Source organism: Protobothrops mucrosquamatus, unplaced genomic scaffold (assembly GCF_001527695.2).
Source record: "Protobothrops mucrosquamatus isolate PMUCROS unplaced genomic scaffold, P.Mucros_1.0 scaffold_281, whole genome shotgun sequence".
Classification (NCBI taxonomy): Eukaryota; Metazoa; Chordata; class Lepidosauria; order Squamata; family Viperidae; genus Protobothrops; species Protobothrops mucrosquamatus.
The window spans coordinates 1315929-1338134 of NW_015386357.1; the positions used below are offsets into that span (position 1 = coordinate 1315929).

At 35.3% G+C, this 22206-nt stretch overlaps 1 protein-coding gene and 1 non-coding gene across 2 annotated transcripts in view; both read right to left on the reverse strand.

The window, feature by feature from the left end:
* KPNA4 (karyopherin subunit alpha 4) overlaps positions 1-22206 on the reverse strand; it is a 29490-nt gene continuing 7284 nt past the window's right edge. The window contains exons 2-17 of the mRNA XM_015831837.1: positions 18033-18077; positions 17213-17302; positions 17095-17124; positions 16950-17002; positions 16478-16573; positions 16279-16364; positions 13648-13734; positions 12072-12241; positions 11942-11986; positions 11155-11286; positions 10617-10745; positions 7746-7850; positions 5432-5503; positions 3721-3883; positions 3426-3520; positions 1-1894 (exon numbers count right to left, since the gene is read on the reverse strand). Of these exons, the coding sequence (XP_015687323.1) occupies positions 1796-1894; positions 3426-3520; positions 3721-3883; positions 5432-5503; positions 7746-7850; positions 10617-10745; positions 11155-11286; positions 11942-11986; positions 12072-12241; positions 13648-13734; positions 16279-16364; positions 16478-16573; positions 16950-17002; positions 17095-17124; positions 17213-17302; positions 18033-18077 (1497 nt within the window). The 3' untranslated portion in view covers positions 1-1795. The remainder of the gene's footprint in view (positions 1895-3425; positions 3521-3720; positions 3884-5431; positions 5504-7745; positions 7851-10616; positions 10746-11154; positions 11287-11941; positions 11987-12071; positions 12242-13647; positions 13735-16278; positions 16365-16477; positions 16574-16949; positions 17003-17094; positions 17125-17212; positions 17303-18032; positions 18078-22206) is intronic.
* On the reverse strand, positions 10168-10505 carry LOC114923925. Its single transcript, XR_003810738.1, has one exon.

The window sequence follows — 22206 nt, forward strand, 5'->3', positions numbered from 1 at the left end:
AATTTTAATGTTTATTTTCCCCAAGACAGCCTAGCCTGCATTCTACTTGGATAAATTTCACAAGCTAGTTTTCTGCTGCATCTAGTTTTAAACTTTTAACCATGTTTCTGATGACAAGGAATGCTGCAAAAATACTCTAGTCCAACAAAGAGTTATGATCACAAAATAATTTGTATCCATTCTACTGCATTTCAGAATTACCAGCTGATTTAAAAAAAAACACAAGGTAGAGATATAGATGCTAATGGTGGCTAACCTGGTACGTTTTCTTACAGCAAACTGTTGATCATGCAACACTTGTGCTCAAAGGGGAAGGCACAGCATTTCCTACAATGAGCCACCTTATAAAGAGTTTTCTTTTTGTACATATTTGTAATGTTATCTTTAATTTAGTGTGCAGAACCTCAAATTGAGGTATTATTCCAATTACAAAAAACACTTGCATTTTCATGCAAGTTAAGAATACAAAGTTCTCTCTAAAGTGGCTCAAAATAGATTGTTCATGGCTGTCTACATCTAAAGATAAAAGTCTAGAACAATTGGACAGATTAGGTGGTATCAACGGTGTTCAAACCATGACTTGATTTGTACATCTATTCACATCTCCAATCTTTTCAGCAGTACATATGCACCAAATTTTATTTTGAGGTTTCCATATCATTTTCATAGAAAACAAAGTTGAAAACAATTAACATTGAAACACAGCACGGTATTCTACCACAACAGAAACAGCTGGTTACAGGACTCAATAAAATCTAAAAATGAGCTATGCTGTAGTTTACCACATGCAAAAATAGCTTTATGTCATCTCTGAAAATGAAAAGATGATAAACATTATTGTTTTCTAGTATTATGATAATTTTGTGTACTGCAACACAATAGTTAGAAGAAGGAAATGTATGGATTCCATGCAAAACTCTACACAAAATAGTTTCGATGATATGGAAAGCTTTTTTCGTAGTAATGAACAATCATCTGGTGCAAATGCACAGGGAAGCCTTCCTCAATGTTTTCTGACTTTACAAGCAACTAGTAATAAGCCATACAGGAAATAAAATAACTAAAATGAAAAGGGATAAAATAAAATAAAAACACAGGCTGCAGGAGTAAAACCATAGTCTGCTGCTAAACCGGTCTTTTTTGTGTGTGTCCAGTGTTATAACACTTATGCACTCCTTTTGATGATTGACTAGGGTTATTATCAGCCCCCTGAAGGCAAATCAAGCTTGCATGCATTCACATACAGCATCACAACCATACTCTCGTACACACCCCACTCCAAGACTAGGAGTCTGCTTTATGAGCAAAAGAGCCCTAGATTTGAAAAACACACGTGGCCCCACAGCACTGAGTCCAGACATTCACTCAATGTTGTCCATTCACACGGTGCTTCATTAGCAAGGCCTGGGCTCATTCTCCTTGGACTTATATGGGCATCCTATTCTCCTTTATGCTTACATGGCTTGATGATAGAATAGTACTGCATTTTTCCCACAATTGCGCTAATTAAATCAATGTCCCTCCTCAGGCACTGAATTTCTTTGACCTGTAGCCCTTTTCCTTTGAACAACCTATATAAGCATTCAGTGTGAAGTTTTTCATTACATTTTGCCACTCACTCTCATTCGCACCCACTCGCCATCTTGACTTCATTCGGGCTTTTCTGTGATTCCAAATGAAATCTTCACATTTTCTTTCCCGATTTAATGCAGCAGCGGATCCCATGAGCCAAGCTTGATGGATCAAACCTTTTTTTATTCAGTGCTGCATTGTACCTAAATTCCAAAATACCACTCTAGAACTGGAACCCTTCTGTAGGTACATTGGCAGATGAATTGAAACCGAATGTTCCACCTTGTATTGTTTCAGGAACAAGGCTTGGATCTTCATCTATCTGTAAAAAAATAAAAAAACAGCAAGATCTGGGATTAGATACTGTATATTTATAAGGCACCACACTGCATTTGCTGCAGGAATAAACAAAGACTTCATCCTATAAACTCTCTTTTGGCTTGTGGATGTAGATTTATTGCTGGCAATATTTACAGATAAGTTCTTATTTAATGCCTGCCTTGGACAACAAGAATTTGCAGTTACAATAGTGATAAAAAAGTAACTTTGTGTGGCATGTTTGCTTTTACAGCCTGTTAATATATGTCAAGGGTGGATAATTAATTTTCCCAAGGGGCCATTTGAGGAACAGACTCTGCTGAAGAGCTGAAACTATGTAACCCAATTTGATGTCCTCAAACTCCATCAACCTAGGCTGCTCCAGGCAAGTGCTGCACAAGCGCAGAAAAATGCTTTCTCTCCTCATCCTCCTGCGGCTGCCAGCTGACTGAAGGAACACACAGTAAGCCAGATCTGACTTGACTTCTTCTCCTGCCTCCTGTGGCGCACTCATTAACGTTTGATTTCTAATTTTCAGTTGACCTCATACTGGTGGGACAGGGACAGCCAAAGGATCGGATGTGGCCTGGGGGTAGTAAAATGTCCAGGTCTGGTATATGTTGTCATGTGCCTGACATATCCTGCTGCCCACCCAACCTGCAGACCAGAAAAATTGCCTGGACAAGTGATCTCTTTCGGAGTTGCTTTTGTCCACAGCTGAGCTTATCCCTGAATGTGCTAACTACAAATTAACAAACTCAGCACTGTGACTTTAATTAGTTGATCCTACCACTGGTCTTGCTGCCTGACACTGATAAGATCTTAATCAATTTCACCCTAGAATTTGTTGTGTGCTTTCCAAGTCACTCTGGCTTGCAGTGGGGCTAGCACATTTCTTTCAATGTGTATTCCCAACTATCTGGCTACTTACTTTCTTGTAATCCCTTCCTCTCTAATGAATGTAAAACATCAATTCTCTTCCTGCTAATTATGCCAGCAATGGGGTGAACTTCCCAAAGAATGGTTGAATGGGAAAAACGGTTACTATAAGATTTGCCCTTTTATCCGACTTCCTCATGAGTCGTGCCAGAAACTTCCCTGCCATTTGGGACCATATCATTCTGATGCTGTAAAGAACAGGTGTCAAACTCGCTATGTCATGTGACATGTTGTGACGTATCATGACTTTTTTTGCATTCCCAGAGCTGGGGTGGGTGCAGCCTCTGCATGATGCAACCGGCAGTTTGACACCCCTGCTGTAAAGGAAAGAAAAGCCTAAATAAAATCGTAAGCATAGTGCATGCCTATAGTTTAAAAGAGCATTCTGTGAATTTTTCAGGATTAGTTTTGATCAGGGGAACGAACCTCTCTTCCCCTTTCTCTGTAACAGCTGCATAATTGTTCATACATCAGGTTGGAGAAACAGAAAATAAAAATAAAATGGTTAAAAAATAAAGCACCTCCAATTACAACCCTTCAAACATAACAGAGAGCTTGGTATACATATTCAATATTCATAAAAAGAATTTACTTACATCATCTGAAGAGAAGAATTGATCAATGATCTCATAAGCCAGTTTGTAGATGTCTTCATTTTCATGATTTTGTAGTTGTTCAATTTTCTCCAATCCTATAGGCAAAGCAAAGGAAAACTTCATAATCAACTATAAATAAAATATTTTCAGGACATAATTATTTCTGTAACCATATTTCAATAAATAAATATGTATATTTTTAGAATATCAACATCAATATCAAATATGAAATAATTTAAACTGATAGAAATGTATAAATTCAAATCTTTTATTAAATCAAACAATTAAATTATACCTCCACATTCTTCAATAAGGTTGGCTATGGTTTCTGCCTCATCATCAGCCATTTTTAATATATTACTTAGCCCATCCAGCACTACTTGCACGACCTGAGCATCTTTTACTGTTAACAAGTTGCAAAATGGAGGAATTACATTTTGTTGAATTAGATATGCCACCTAAAAAACAAAAATAAATGATATCAGGACCATAAATTAAGACAATGTTAAAAACAGAAAACTATACGTCAGGCATGTCAAACTTGCAATGTCATGTGATGTCGCGCAACGTATCGGGCCGGTTTTGCCATTGCCGGCAATGGGGTGGGCGCGGCTTCCATGTGACGCGTCCGGCCCATGGGCCGGCAGTTTGACACCCCTGCTGTATGTCTATTTAAAACAATAAATGAATAGATTCTTCTTAACCTGAAAGGTATCATCTACAGCAGAGATCCCCAACTTTTTGGGCGCCAGGGACCAATTACATGGAGAAATTTTTCCGCGGACCAGAGGGGGTGTGGTTTTGTGTGCTGTCTGAGACTTTGCTTGTTTGTGCGGCCCGGTTGCTGGCATGCCACGGCCCGGTACCGGTCTATGGCCCAGGGATTGGGGACCCCTGACTAGGGATTACATAGATCTTAATGATAAATCTGCTTTTTTTAAAAAAATATTGTTATTTATCAGACTGAACACACATTTGATGAATTTAGAAATTTACAATTTTTAAGATATTACATGTTCCTACTGATTTAAAGTTTAAGGATGGTAATTTAATTTAATGTAAAATAATCCAATTTTTTCAACCAAAGTTCTTTGATAAATAGAAATATACTTTTCTGTACAAGTGTATCTACACAATTTCCACTACAGGTAGTCCTTGCTTAATGACAACAATTGGCACCAGCTAGTAAGCGACCCAGTTGTTAAATGAGATACCACGCGATCACAACATGTGATTTTACTGCTGGCTTCTTTATTGCTTATCAGAAGCTAACAAAAACTATCTTGTGACAACTGGATGCTGCAATGGTCATAAGTGTGAGGACTGTCATATAGTTAATCTTTCAGTGTTATCTAACCGAACATTCGCTAAACAAGGCAGTAATTAAGCGAGGTCTATCTGTTATTCTATGAGTGAAGGCCACTGCAGTAAGAAGGGAACATAGGAAAACATTCCGTGCATCAATAAATTATAAATAAATATTCTGTGCATTGAATACCGTTTATAATCTTTTGGATTAAATAATTGAAAATACATATATGATTTTAATTACTTTACAGAAAACTGAGATATTACAAATTGAACTGTAATGAGATAATTTACCTTAATATTGTTTATTCTGAGAGTACCCTTAAAGTACTATTATCTATTTTTATATCAGACTCTAATTGAAATATAAACTTAAGTAATGTGAGATTGGAAACTATTTTGAGACATTTTTGTTTCAGTTAACCAGAAGTTAAACTATTCTAAAGACTTTTTTGAGTATAAACTTTAAAAGTCTCCAAAACAAATCTAATACAGTTATGTAATTCAGTTCTCAGCAGGCTAACACTGGAAAACAATAATGAAGAATTTGTATATTCCAATCTGAGACAGATTACACCTGAAGAAAACACAAACTGAACCTAAATAACTTATTTTAATTGGACTATGCCTCCCATTTGTATTTCCATTTTAATTCTACCATATTCCCTTACCTCAAGTATGTATGAGGTATTACTTACTTGATCTTTTCTTCCACTGATTGTCAGGTTACTTATAGCCCAAGCAGCTTCCTTTTGTGTACCAAAGTCACCCTAAAAATATGAAAAAGTTGATACATTATTTTCAGGCTTTCCTTAATAAGGTAAATGGAAGACTTTTAAGGGTCAAACTTAAAAATTAGTTTAATATCACTTAATTTGTTAACGCCCAATCTCCTGTCTTCTAAAGGCTGATTTTTCCCCAGCATCAGAACCAAAATGGATATAGATAGTACTTGAATTATGACTGTAACTGAGCATGCAATTTCAGTTGTAAATTGTGGTGGTCATAAAGTGGGTCATCACATGACCATGGCCAATTTTATAAAAAAAATTCCAGTGGTAAAGTGAACATTGTGGTCATAAAAAAAACCCATTGTTCACTATGGGGATATTTACCCAGAAACCGAAAGTAAATGCAAGTTTCTGGAAAAACTATATTGCAAAGTATAAAAAAATGTGGTAATGTGAGTGCTGGGGTGTTTTTGTGTGCGGGCACTGGAGCTTCAAATCTGGGTCATAAGTCCTTTTTGGGGGATTTGTTGTAACTCTGAACTATTACTATGACTGGTACTAAGTCACGGACTACCTATACCTTGACTATTAACTGTAGGAGATGATCAGGCTGAGCCCAATGGAGGGGTCAAACACGTCACCAGCCTTGAGTGCCTTCATGCCCGCAAGAGATCTAAGTTAGCCCACCTTGAATTCTGTTGAATCTAATCTGCCGCCAATTTGCTTTGATGGTTAGTATTCAGATTCTTGTAGAAAGCATTAGCATACAATAAAACTATATTCATTTGAACTGACTGAATTCCTGACTCCACAGAGTTCCACTCTTTCTCCCCTTCTTATCAACATCTACATGAAATTGCTGGGTAAGGTCATCGGCCAATTTGAGGTTCAGTATCATCAGTATGCTTATGATACTGAATTATATATTTCCTCCCTGGGCAACCAAGTAAAGCTATCAAGATTCTGTCTCAGAGTCTGGAGGTTATATGAGTTTAGTGGGGAGAAACTGTCTGACTCATTCCTACCAAATGGTTAAAAGTGCTGTGAAGATCCGGTTTTCTACCCAGACCGTTGTGAAAAAGAAACTGCTGCTTCACTGCACTTGCTATCTTCTAATTTTAATGGTTTACTGATTTTATTGTAATTTGATTGTTGTGAGCTGTCTAGAGTAGTTGAGAGTTGGGCTACATAAAAGTTTAAAACTATTATTAACTATTAGTGAACTACCCATAGCAGAAGCTAGCTACACTGATTTGGGAGGCAGTTATTTCCTCAAATCCTTGTAATCCTTTGATTCATAAAGCAAGGGATCATTGGGCCAAGTGACTGCGTATATTTCTGCTTGGAGCTGACATGCAAGGAAAAAACCAAAATGGCAGGAAAGAGAATAGAATATCAACCTAATTTCTGTTAAGAGAGTGGAGTGACCTTACTGCCTGCTGATATTTATATGTAGTAGCTTTAATGCCACCACTGCATTCATTTTTTACTTTTCATACATGAAATTTGGTACTAAAATTACTGCATTATGAGTCCCATTTTGTGAGTTGGAAGACCTTCCCAATCTCTAACAGTGTCCATATTATGCTATCAAAACTGCAAATATCCCAAAATATTGCCTGATATTTAGCCTTCAATTTGAGAAGCAAATATAATGTCGGCTTTTTACTTGTTCTAAAATACAAAATGGTACCTCATCCAAATTTGGAAAATCAAGACTTCTGTGGCATTTGCTGTACAAATGTAGAAAGATGGCTAAAATACATTTTGAGCTATTTAGTTAGGTTACTGCTGACAGCAGAACTTCTGTACATGAAAAGATCCTCACTATCTTCTCCAAAAGAAACACTGCATTTAGTCCAGACCATCCTGCAGAATTTTGTTGACATATGACTGCCTTTTGAAAGCATCTGGGGATGCTGATTTGCATTGTAAAATTTGGTACTTTTAATGTTTCATTATTGTGCAAAGCATATAGCAGTAGTAGACAACAACTGAGAAATCTATTAAAAAGAAAAATGCTATTTATGGAATGGATATATTGTTCATTAGATAAATTACCACGGATTTAAAATATGTTAGTATCTTTAATCAACTATATCCCTTACATAACTTCATTCTCTACGTTTTGAATTATAATTATTTAAGTGATGTAATCAGCAGGTTGCTTGAGGATTGGTACTTGCCTTGCTAGAAAAAAGCTAAGTTTACTGAGTTAAGTGAGCTATCAGGCAGACATATATGCATCCACCTAAATAATTTAAGTAAATGTTTGTCTAACCTTATCTAAAAGATGTATTATCATTGGTACAAGGTTAGCATCTATCACAGCCTGGACTTGTTGCTGATTTCCTGCAGTGATATTAGATAGGAACCATACAGCTTCCTGCAACAAAAAAGTAAAGTTTAACAATACTTAAAGAAATATTACAAATTCTGAAAGTACGGCTTGACTCTTGGCTACGTGGTTTTCAGTATAAACACAGTAAAATAAAATCTGGGTACCATTTAATTTGCATGTTAACCTATTGTGTTGAAATTGTTCAGCATACGTCTGCTTCCAAGATGAGTTCTATTTAAATAGGATAAGAACTAAATTATACAATATATACCTTTACCTATAACCAATAACTATGCTGGATTATCCCACTGAACTGATTTTAAAGTCAGGTATAAATATGAAATAATAAATTATAACATTTGTATTAAGCGTTTTATTAAGTATTTGTGGGTGGGGGAGGGAAGTGTGAGTTATTGTTTCCCCTTGGGCATTAGTTGTATAAATCATGGCCTTTTGTTTTTAATCCTTGTATACCCTTCAGAGGCACCTGAAATGGGCAGCCATGTAATTCATGAATTTGCAAAAACCTTTATGAAGTTGTAACATTTTACAATGTTCAGCTCATCATATTTAATAATGAAATGAGCCTAAGGTTAATCACAATTCTAAAGGGTTGATTCCCTTCTCATTGGTTTTAATCTTGGTGCTTATAGTAGTGATTTTGAACATGCTACATATATAGACCAAAATCTATATGAGAGCACATTATTATAGATCAGTTATTAAAAATGAAACATATTACCTGAAGTCTGGTAGCCTCCAGCTTTTGCACTATGTTTAGAGAATGATTTACAAGTATTATCAAGCCACTGTAGTGATAATTTCCAAACTGTTGACCAAAGTACAAATCTCCATAGGACTTCAAGACAATGATATAATGGGCTGGCTTCATATATTATGGTAACTTATAAAGTAGCTTGATTGGTTTAGTATGAAGATTAAACAGACACTACAGTTAATATTGAGCAAACTAAGCCACCAGGGTTTGTTATAATGCAATGCTGAACTGCATTAAAAGTTCACTGGATTAAAAACTTGAGCCCATGAACAGAAAAGACTTTTAAACAAATATATTTAAATAATATATATTCTGGGTTATTTCATGACTATGATGGTAGTTAAGAAATTTTGCATCAAAGTTATCATAAAGGGTAAGCAGTTTTGGGTAACCTACTGAATACAGGTTTGCTGAGTTGTTGCAACCAATTTATATTACATTGAGCTGGGAGCTGGCCTTATAAGTTTAATGGTAAATATCAACTCATGTTCTGAAGCCAGGAATTTTGGAATGGATATGGATGAACTGAACACTAATCTACAGAAAGCTAGAGGTACTGTGGGAATAAAATGATAGATCTAGCTAATGAGGTGCATGCTGTGGTACATAAGATTACAATTTGAACTTGGGCAGGGGTAGGCAACTTTGGCTCTTTTATGACTCGTGGACTTCAACTCCTAGAATTCCTGAGCCAGCCATGCTGAGCCATGCTGGCTCAGGAATTCTAGGAGTTGAAGTCCACGAGTCATAAAAGAGCCAAGGTTGCCTACCCCTGAACTTGGGGGTTCTTCTGAAATTATGATCTTCTTGTACTATCTGTGCAAACTGGGATGGCAATGTTCACCCCTTAGATTGATATACTAACACTAACTAATGGATATGGATTTTCTTTGATCATACATGCATTAATTACATGCAGATTATGCTACTAAATGTAATCAATCTGGCCCTGTTAGACCATTAGGACAGTTCAACTGATGCAAAATACAATTGCTTGGGGGTTTGGTGGATTAATCAAGCATACTACATTAATTCTATGATAGCTGTGTATTACTGACATGTTTCCAAACCAATTCATAGTCCGAATATGTAAAGCAAACTATGCCCACATGAATCCATCTAAGATCAATGAAAAAGGTCAAGTCCTGATGATGATCCATTTCAAATTCAATAAGATTGGTAGTCTACATACATTTATTTGTTCAATGGATCTATAGTCTCAAATCTCACTGGATGTTGGGGTATTTGAAGATATTAAAAAACTATAATACATTAAATAAAATCAATATGTACAATATAGTTCTTTAAGTTATATTTCACTTTTTGAATTTTAACATTTAAAGTCTATAATTGTATTTACTCTTTTTTGCTGCCCTAGAAAGGCCATTTTTAAATTAAATGACATGTCTAAATAAATAAAAGACTGTTTTGTCAAAGCTTTTTTTTAAAAAAAAAATAGTATAACTTCTAAGTATAATAAATTGAAACTTCTATAAAATGTGCTTTTAACACTTTTAAAAAACTGCTTATTCTTTATGAATAAAAATAATTTTTTGGTATTTTAAAAATCATTAAACTGGACTCTTGGAGCAGATTACATATTCATTTATATGACAAAAAGAATATGTCAGAGGTTTACAATTTCTAGATACAAACTGTGAACATGTTTTGGGCTTTAATCACAGGCAATGTTGCACAAAGGCCCTATGACTTAGCAACTGCCTCAGATGCACTCCAAAATCAGCAATTCTTTTCAGTGTCCACAGCTTGCATCATTATTTGGTCCTAAATACACAAATGCACCACACACATTTTCTTTCACTCAAACATTTTTTTTCTTCTTTCCCATTCTGAATAAAACAATCATGCTCTCCTATTCACATTCATCCTTCTACATTTTAACCTCCATTTCATCATTTCCAAGAGTCAGTAAAATGTGAACATAGCAGTATTCACATGGAGTCAAAAGATCAATTAATTAATTTCTTATCAATAATATGTAATAGGTAATAGTGTTGTACATATTTACATACCTTATTAATTTTTTCTTTGGGGTGTGTCAACAGAGCAGGAAAATGTGAAAGAGCTTCACAATTCAGAACTACCTGGGTTTGTTCATCAGTGCCAGTAACAATATTGCCTACAGCTCTCAGTGCTGCAGTCTAGGAAAAAAAATAATTCAAACCTGATGGTCAAATAATACGTTAAAAGGGAAAGGATTAGTGATTCATTGAAAATATTATGCCTTAAATTTCATCCCTTCACCAGATTTAAGTTACTGACTGTAAGCTGAATGCTATCAGTGAAAAGATTCCAGAAATAAAAATTTCAAAGTATTATCCAGGGAAATAGATAATTTGGTATTCAAATTCTAAGGACAGAGTCTAAAGTATTGTTCAGTTCATTTGTATGAAATGCCATTTCACAATAAAAACAGTCTATTCATATCAGAATACTTTACACCTCTCATTTTGATAAAATAATCATTCAAAAGATTTCATATATTAATTTCTAATGCAGTGCTTTCCCTAAAAACCCTATTTAAAGAAAGGAAGCTTGCAGAATACTTACTTGTACTTTAACTTCCTGATGGCTGAGAAGAGGAACCAGATGAGGAACTATCCCAGAATCTATCACCATCTGAATCTGTTCATTGCCTGAATCCGTTAGGTATGAGAGGGCCCAGACTGTATCTACCAATATCTAATTAGAAGGGAAAAAATGCATCACAACTTCACAAGCAAGAAAACAATGAGATTTGATTGCTATGTTTTATTCTACTTAATATTGTCTATGTCTTTCTATAAAATTTAACTTACACCTACACCTTAGTGTATAGCTCAATAATAGTGAGGGGAAAAGCATATAAATATGCTTCCAGTCCATAAAGAATTCCATCAATCAAGTACTATGCTATAACTGCTAATCATTCATATTCATCATTAGCTCTCTTGTCCTTTATCACGGTTCTGCCCATTTTACTTTACTGTCTTCTACACTTGTTGCTTAGAATCCTTTTAGAATCCTCCTTCCCCAAGATTCATTTTAACTTCAATTTCTAACCATGAACTAATTATAAAATATGTATCAAACTTAACTTCTTGCTATTCTCACAACATTGTCTTTTGTTATATTGCAATATTAAATCTCATTTATGAACATATGTATAAATGTACATATGTGCATGTGTATTTCACATTTTTGTACCACCCATCTGCCAAGTAAAGTAAAGTAAAGTAAAGTTGATCTAAATTAAAAGTTAAAGTTAAAGCAAAGCAAGGCAATGTAGTTAAACCAATTCTGATAAGGTTGTGTATTTTGCCTTTAAAGATACCATACAGAATATTTTATTACTCACATTTACATCTGTGTGATGAATTAAGACACACAATGCTGGGAGGATCTAGAAGAAACAAAAAAAGGGTTCAAAATTTAAAACTGTGCAGGGAGACCTAAACTGATTAATTTCTAAGAAGCAAGTAGATTACCTCTTGAATGGTTTCCATTGGTGGAGGTGGGTCTTTGTGACGGCATAGGTTGACCATTACCCAAGTTACATTTCTTAAGAAAGTTATTGGAATAGATGGGCTGATGAATGACAGCAATGGCTTCACCACTCCAAGACTAATGACATAATCTCTACATTGTGGCCCATCACCTGTATAAATATTGAAACATTTGTAATATATTAGTAAAAATATTTGTAGATATTTTCAAAGCTCTCTATGCAAAGGAGGATAATTCTAATAGGCTATTAGAAATGCTTGTCTTTTAGGCTAGCAATCTAAAGACTACCATTTCCCTATATGCAGGGAAGAAAAGCCTAATCTTATAAATCTATTCCACTGAGAAGTTGCTCTTATCATTATATATTTCGTAATATTCATGGCAACAAACATACTCCTGCCTCCGATTTTTCCCACAACACTATGAGGTGGATTGGGCTGATGACTGGGCCAAAGTCATTAGCCAGTTTTCATGTCTAAGGAAGGCCTACTACTCAGTCTCCTTAACTACCACACTAAAATGGCTCTTTTCTATTTCTATATTTGCTTGTTTGTGAATTGAGGGATCCAGCTTGGGATTGCTGCTATCAAAATGCTTGCGTAAAACAAGAAATTCTGGGGGTTTTTTTGTGAGGAAGAGGTAATAACATTACAGTAGTCCTTGACTTAACAACCACAATTGAACCCAAAATTTCTGTTGCTAAGTGAGACAGTTAAGTGAGTTTTGCCCCATTTTGTGACCTTTCTTGCCACAGTTATTAAGTGAACCATTGCAGCTGTTAACTTAGTAACATGGTTGCTAAGTGAATCTGATTTCTCCATTGACTTTGCTTGTCAGAAGGTCACAAAAGTGAATCATGTTATCCCAGGACATGCGAGTCAGTTGCCAAGCATCCGAATTTTAATCATGTGATTATGGAGATACTGCAATGGTCTTGTGAAAAATGGTTACAAATCACATTTTTCAGTGCTGTTGTAACTCCAAACAGTCACTAAATTAACTGTTGCAAATCGAGGACTGCCTGTATTTCATACCAGGAAAAGGGATAACTGGACTGATTTGTGGACCATTGCTCTAGATAGTGGATAGTCTATGAATATTTTAAAATGAAGCACTCCATGTTGGGAAGCACCCAGCTGGGCAGGGGGGAGGCCTCAAGTATGGAATTATCCTCGAATCCTTGCGAAGCCACAAGAGGTCCAGAAATGACCCCCTTTAAGCTCCATAAAAATTTCAGCTGAGGCTGGCATCTGGGAAGATTCCTGTATAACAGGCAGAATATAATAAAGTAGCAAGCTTGAACTCTTCACATGTGGATCTGGTTGTTTGTATCTGACACACCATGAACCAAGTAATTCATGTTACATTCTTCCATGTAATTTTATCAGAACATCCATGCATATCACTAAAAGATACTTTTGAAGAAATGGCGAAAAAAGATTATGTACAAAATATTTCTGAGAAAAAAACTAATATTAATATTGCAGTGCAAGCCTGGCAAGTTATTAAATGTTAAGTGACGGAATCAGCATTTTTTTTATATAAAATATAACAAACCTATGATATTGCCTAAAGCCCATACTGCTTGTTCACAAACATTTTGATGGGGTGAATGCAGCAACCTCAAAAAGAGTGGGACAGCATCTGCAAAAGAAAGTCATAAATTACTGAATTGTTTCAAAGCACAAAAACATACTCTTAGTATATGACTTTAAGCTGATGGATAATGAAATCCAAAGCCTCAATTTCTGAGCTGCCACGATCTAAAACAATACAGAAAATCCTTGACTTACAACAACAGTTGAGCCCAACCAAGACAGTTGTTATGTGAATTTTGCCACATTTGATGATGTTTCTTGCCACAATTCTTAAGTGAATCGCTGCAGTTGTTAAGTTAGTAATACGGATGTTAAGTGAATCTGGCTCCTGCATTGACTTTGCTTATCACATGACCTTGGGATATTGCAACCATCATAAATATGAGTCAGTTGCCAAACATCTAAAATTTGATCACATGACCAGGGGGATGCTGCAATAGTTGTGTGAAAAATGATCATAAGTCACTTTTTTTGTGCCACTGTAACTTTGAACAGTCACTAAAGGAACTGTTGTTAAGTCAAGGACTACCTGTACTCCTATTGTTGGAAGAATCAATTCTATTCAGTACTGCAACATTTGTTTCTGGACAGTTACATTATGGAATATGCAGATTTTCTAAAATCAATATACAATTCTCCAGAAACTTAAATGGAAGTAAGAAGAGGGGAGAGCCCATCATACTCACCAGTATATATCAAGCTGGCTATATTTGTTTTCATTAAAAATATTTTCATCACTTTTTTTACTTAAAAAGCACACAGACCTTTTTGCTGGCCATGCATTATTCAGTAAAAAAAGATTTTAATACACTGTCTTTATACAACCATATTTAATATGCTTTAACTAACTTGTTCAAAAGCAGTTTGGAAAAAAAATCATAACTGACATAAAGTAGTGGCTGGATACCTCTGGGCCATTATATGTTAACAGAATTAAAATTCTCAGCAGCCAATAGAGATCCTAATAGAGTTTAGCAAAAACTAGAAGATAATAAGTTCCACACCAAACATACTCCTCATTAGACAAATTATTATTCATTAATCAAAACCAATTATATAAATTAAGAACAAGGCATTTATACTAGGCATTTATACTAGGCAGGATTTCTAATTCTGAAAACATTTTTAGAAAATCAAACCTCTATGTATTATAGATTAAAAATGAAATGTTTTACATAAGCTAAAGATTATACTTATATTTCATATCTGATGCAACTATTTTCAATGTTAAAAATAATACATGAAGACAGAATGAAATATTTGACTGCAAATTTTTAAAAAGAAAATTCAAGATCCAAAGTAGCATTTAAGTGAGGAATCCAATTTTAAAAAGTCAGATTATTTAATCTCAACTAAGTCAATCTCATATTAATTAAACAAACCTTCAATATTGTTTTGAAAGTTAAATGTAAATCAATTTGCTAAACCATACTCTTAATAAGCTGACCCACAGCTTTGCCCTCTCTTCCATTTCCTCCAATAATTGCCCTACTTCAGAATACCTAGCTGAAGATATTTGAATCCTTAATTATAATTTATTTTATTTACGTTTGATAAAAATAAGCCAGTTTCATGAACTGTAAGTTCATTGAGGTTAGACATGATAACAAGTATCACCTAAGTCTAAAACAGAAGGAAAAGCTTGCAAGTTGCTTTCTATGGCTATACTATAGAACAGCATATCCAACGAAACCAAGATTTTCTACAGTTAGAATATAGAATAACAGAGTTGGAAGGGAACTTGAAGGTCTTCTAGTCCAACCCCCTGCTTAGGCAGGAAACCCTATACCATTTCAGACAAATGGTTGTCCAATCTCTTCTTAAAAACTTTCAGTGTTGGAGCAGTCACAACTTCTGGAGGCAAGTTGTTCCACTGATTAATTGTTCTAACTGTCAGGAAATTTCTTCTTAGTTCTATGTTGCTTCTCTCCTTGATTAGTTTCCATCCATTACTTCTTGTCCTGTCCTCAGGTGCTTTGGGGAATAGCTTAAGTTTTTCTTCTTAATCACACTGTGATATATTATAACACATTAACATAATGATTTAATCCAAGGATTCCATTACTTCTTAATATATTTGAATTATACTGAAGAAAAGCAGATATTTTGGTCTATAAGTATAAAATTGCAAAAATGCATTCTTTCAATGGAAAGATAAGAGAGACGCCATGTATAGGCTCACATTTACTTCCTTTAAAAAAACACCCAATAATCTGTCTACATTTTAATACTTTTATATGTTTTTAGAATATTCTCTTCTCCCCTGTGGCTTTACAGAGGCTGTGAGAAACAAGTAGAAACATTCTACTTGTTCAGCACAGAAATACATGGTGATGTCTTAATCAGAGCACTCTACTTCTTCATAAGCAATTAGAGAAAAAGAGACAAGAAGGATGGGAAATATAAACCATGTAGAGGCCAGGGAAAATTTCAACCCACATGAGATGCAGGTTTCCCACGTCTGGAGTTAAAAGAATTATATATACTAGTATATTCTTAAAACAAAACTCGGAATGCACATAGTTCTATTTAAACAGGTTTTGCACAAGTTAATGTGTATACAGAAATGCATTAGTAATAATTAACTTACTGGATTGAACTACAGCCTGTGTTTGTTCAGAGGTTCCAGATGCAATATTTGTCAGGGCCCATGCTGCTTCAAATTGTAAAGATGGGCTAAAGATAATATTTAAACAAATTTAAATAGATACAAGGATTTAGTTTTCATTCCAGTATTTTCAAATATCTGCTTCTATTTTTAAAAATCTGCTGTTAAAGTACATACTCACTTATCATCTCTTTCCAGACAATGCACTAATATAGGTAATATTCCAGACTTTATTAAATCATCAATTGGTGGATTGCGATCACTGGAGAGTAGTTTTCTATTTAAAAACATACAGTATTAGATCAAATTTTCATTCTGGCTTTAGTTTCTTCCATATGGCCTTTCAATAAATACTTAGATCCAAAATTATTACCTCAAAAAGAACTGATAGTAGTTATCCAACATTTCAAATATTTACCATCTTAGTATTGATACAAAGATGAAATATTATGAGGGGGGAGGGAGGGAGGGAGAGAGAGGGAGAGTGGGGGACATTTTGTGATGGTGTTTAATCATAAAAATAAATTTACTAAAGAAATTTAGCTTTTCATATTAAGAGAAGCTGTAGAATCAAAGAACAACCACAATTTCCGTTAATAAACTTTATTACAATCAGAAACTTACCAATTCAAATGATTAAAGTAGCAGCTTACCTTGCAGCTTGTACTGCACTTAACTGGATTCCCTGGTTGTCACTTGAGGCATTCTAAAAAATAAACCCATTAATTAATTTTGTAATCAGAACTCTTAAAATATGAACAACTTCATTGAATTAAAAAAATGGAAGCAGATATTTACCTGAACTATTGCCTCCAATGATGTATTTTGCTGTTATAGAGATAATAGTGTTAGAAATGGTTTCTTTAAAAAACAAAAGAAAACAAATGTGACTACTGTATATTGTACTTATTCTTACCACTCTCAAGTCACCATCTATATCAGAATCTTCACAGATATCTTCATGAGGTACATTTCTTCTTTTTAACAGATGCTCATCTCTTTTGTTCTTTTAAATATAAATTATAAAATTACCTTCTGGAAATATTTGGAAAATGCTTTCCCATTTTTTTGTAAACATATTAAAATTTGTACATTAAAAAAACTTTCTCAATATAAAATAAAAGCAAAGAACAAAATGCACAGAAGTTTTTATAATTATCTATATTTAAGTGTGGCACACATAATAAAATACAATAATATACAGCATATTATCAATTATAACACTTTTCTGAAATGCAAAAAAGTGCAACATGAACATGCATGACTAGTGCTGTAATGCTGTCTAAACTTTCAGGTCACCAAATGCAAAAAATGTCCATGTGAATTAAGAAGAAATTTCAATCCAATTATATTTTTTGCTGTCCTTTTATTGTTCATAGGCTCAATGAACTTAATTCACTGTTGTTGCTTCATTGTCATATTCATTTTTTAAGCTGTTGTGCAGGCAGGGCAGGTTGTAACTAGCATACAATAGTGCTTCCATTGTTTGCATAGTGAATACTTACAATGTTTTAAATTGTGATCTTGCTGTTTTGATCCATTTTTAAAAATCTCTTTGTGTATGTTTTTATTTGTGAATCCCTTCATTTTAACTAATTATAGACATTATGAACATCAGAGTGGTGAACATTAAACAGAAGAAGAGAAATTTCTCATATTTATGAGGATAGTGCCACCAGTATTGTACTGGACTGAGCCAATGTTAATTTTGAAAATATGTGATTGTTAAAGCTTACCTTTCTTAATTCCACAACAACTTCATTTCGCTGTCTTCTCATAGTCTGTAGAATTAAAATATTATAGAATTATATTCCACTCCTAATGTTTTCTGAAGTAATATGAATTCTAAGTGTGACTATGAGATTTCATCAATTCTACAATACAAAATTCTGTTATAAATGAAGTAGGCCCAAAACTTAAAAAAAAAGAGTATTAACATTCCAAAAACTGATGAAAGGAAAATAGATTAACAATTATTTAAATAGATTAATTAACAATTAAGGTAATTAAATTGCACTTATTGACATAATACTGTTTCAGTAAGTTTGATCATTACATCGCTAATATATAATCCATTTATATTAGAAAGTAAAATAGCTCTCTTTAATGTCACATTATAACACAATTTAGTAGAGATGAATAAATCTTTCCCTTGGCTTCCTAGAACATTTTTTCCAACTTATCTAGATTTTGAATCAAAACAGCCTCTTTAATAGCTGTACCCAGTAATGAAACAAGCCAACTTCTAATACATCAACCAGAATAAACAGCCATCGAAAACCTCAGGCTTTCTTTTTTTCTCAGACATGAAACTTTCTCTGTCCACTATTTCAGAGTTTCAAGAAGACCATATCTTTTAAAGTAAGATTTATATTTCTTTTATTAAAAGTTATTCCAATACAGTATTTGTCAGACATTAAAATATTCAAATTTATTGTTAGAAGGAATAATATTAGGTTTACTGACATGGAAAAAATATGTAATGTCTGAAGCTCTTTGCTAAGCTCATATTGATCTTAATTGCACCTTCTGTTCCTATTCACTTCCTCCTTCAGATTAAAGGAGGGAAAGAAAATCTTAATTTTCCAGATCAGGGTTCCAAACCGGGGGGGGGGGGGGGAGAGGGGAAGCTGACAAATTAAGACATTGTGATAATTTGCCCTATAACCCTTCATACAAGACAGATTTCATGAAAGGTATTTTCAGTGATGAAATACAACTAAGCTAAAAGGCTACAAAAAAGTTACTCCAAAAACAAGGCCTGTATGAATCACATGCATTCCAACAGATCCACACTTTTTGTTACAACACCAATCTCAAATGGTGCAAGGAATTCATCAAGCCCCGAGGAATGTATTTGTGAGCACACAGGTATTGATGGACAATATGTTAAGAATTTCAGCATTAACAAAACCAACTAAACCTCTTCCACTATGATTAGGCCCTAGACTTGAAAGCATGCATAATTGTGAGTAAAGAATTACACTATCAGCTAATTATTTTATGGAGTATCCAATAACTGTTTCTATGTCAGGCCTCAATAAAGAAAATTAAAACAAAAGTGGAGTCAGTGAACACCCACCCACACATATGTATATCTATCTTCAGAAAAGTTTTTATCTAATCTAAACATCTAAATTACTGAGGAATTACTGGTTTGTATAGACATTCAAACTTCTATATTAGTCATAGGCTATCTACCTAGCCCAGTGGTGGCGAACCTATGGCATGGGTGCCAGAGGCGGCACTCAGAGCCCTCTCTGTGGGCATACGTGCTGTTGCCCCAGTCCTAGGCCTTCAGCTGGGTTTTATAAAACCTTTTCGCTTTAGGCCTCCACCGCCGTGTGCAAAAAAAAAAAGGTTCAATCAATTACTCAATTTTAACTTCTCGCGGGAAAAAAAAAGATCTTGCAAAGCTGGAATTGATTGATTGAACTTTTTAGTCCCACCCAGTCTGCCGTTACCACCGCAGCCATGCCCACCCAATGGGCCACACCCACCCGGCACCCGACGATGCATAAGTGGGTTTTGGATTGCAGTTTGGGCACTCAGTCTCTAAAAAGCTTGCCATCACTGACCTAGCCCAACAGGGCTCCTAATCAGAGAAAGAACTGTAACCATGTTTTGCTGAATGCAGATATAATATCCTTACCCACTTTCCCATCCAATGAAACAAGTGGGGAGAAGGCACGTCAACACATTTTGATATTACAGTACATGTCCTTACAGTGAATTATCATCTAAATTATAAAATTTGTCATCTGTATTATGGATAATTCACTTTAACAAAATAACCAACTATTTAGACAAGGACAGACACGTCAGAGTATGTATGTATGTATGTATGTATGTATGTATGTATGTATGTATGTAGTAAGTTACTGTGGATAGTGTCCACAGTTGGGATACCTTGTTTTTAACTGTTTAGCATTTAGTGATTATTTAGTCTAATCTTTGGCAAACTAAAATTTTATTTTTAAAAACCTGTCATTTTTAACTGAAAGATAAAATGTGAATTTTGTCCTTTATAGAAAGTGGAAAAATACATAGCCCCCACCTGATTTATTCAGTTAAAAATACCTATAAATCACAGCTGCTTAGGCAAAAATTTGTTGTATATTGCTGAAGCAATACTGAAGCTTTGTTCTGTATCTATGCAACATTGTGTATTGATACTGGGTTACTTATAAATTCACTTACACTGGCTATTTTTTAGTTTTAGAAACTCAGTATCTAAAGGCTTTCAAATTAAAAAATCACTTTATTATTTTTACTTTTGTATATTGGGTTTTTATTTTCTATAAGCCGCCCAAAGTCACTGAAAACAAGCTGGCAGCCATATAAATTCTCTTAAAAAATATTTTTAGCAAATGAAAATGACCTTCAGTAGAGTTTTACTTCTTTCTAGTCTTCTAAAATCAGGGCTTTTCAACTGGTGGTATGTGTACCACCAGTGGTACTTTAGCACCTGGTTGGTGGTACATGAGCCCTAGCTAATTGTAGTAGCGGAGGGAACCAGTTAAAGCGGAGCAGCACAGACCTGGATTAGATCAGCTGGAGCTGCAGGGCTTGGCAGAATCCCCAGGATCTGCCATGTGGCGACATGGTAATTGGAGCTTCCGGTGCACCCGGAAGAGGAGGGCGGAAGAAGAGAAGGTATAAAAGGGGCAGACCGAGAAGAGGCTTTTCTTACCGAAGCAGTGAGGAGACAGAGCGAGTGGCCTGTTTTCCGAGGAACAGTGAGCGAGCGGCCTGTTCTCGGAGGAAGGGTAAGTGAGCAAGTGGCATGTTTTGGGGGGAGGGGCGAGCAAGCAAACGGCATGTTTAGCAAGCATGTGTTTTCAGGCGAAGGTTGAGTTAGCGAGTGAGTGAGCTGGGCAAGAGCCCAGGAGCGCAGCTACAGCTGAGCAGCGCTTCTGCTAAGCAGCCCATAAGCGCGGCTCAGCTGTAGCCCAGTGCTGATCCTTGCGCTTCTGCTAAGTTAGCAAGCAGCATGTTTTCCAGCGAAGCGCGAGCAAGTGAGCTGAGCAGCCCAGGATCAGCGTGCGCAGCTACAGCCAATCAGCTGTAAAACTACATTTCTGGAATTCGGGTTAGTTTGGGGTAAATATTAGGGCAGCCAAAGTTTATTTCCCAAATCTGGATGAAGGAAGTTTAGAAAGCTTCAAATGGAGGGCTTCCTTGTTCCCAGATATCAGGCTGAGAAGGGATAGGGAAATCTTTTTTTGTTTGGGAGACAGAGGGGTTCCATTGGATGTGGCTTTTGGTGGCCTTTTGTGGGGGAAAAGTGGAGGTTCTAAGGATTAAAATGGGGAAAATAGGCTGCTAATCTCTTGGGAATGCAAAGGTGCTGGGAGTCATCTCTAATTATGGACTGGTCATTTTTGTCTTGAAAAATGGACTTGTAGAAACCCTGGAAAGATATCTGGATTCTTCAGAAGTACCCTGTTGCCTTTCCTGTTTTATTAACTATTGCTGAGTTACTGCTAAGGCTCAGAGTTTGCTCATGGTCCAGAATTTTTTATTTCAATAAAACAGTATGTTTTATTCTTTTTTTATTGTTGCCTTAAGATGAAATGGGAATCTCTGCCCAATCATATTTGCTGAGGTATATTTCCCCTCAATCTACCCAGTATGGTCCTATCTGTAGCTGTGGTATTCGAGTTTAGCAACAAGAAATCACATTAATTTGAGAGGGTTGCAGTCGGCCTGTCTGTGAGAATTGATCCTCTGTAGGAACTTCTTCTCTCTGACAAAAGCAGGGAGGGGTATGGAATCCTGAATGATCTCTATGTAAATCAGGTGGTTTTGAGGAGGATATCCATTGCTTTCTGAAAAGTACTTAGAAAGGTGCTCTAAACTTGAATAAAATATGTAAAATTCTTCAGTGCAGTTCTGTGGGTGGGAGCA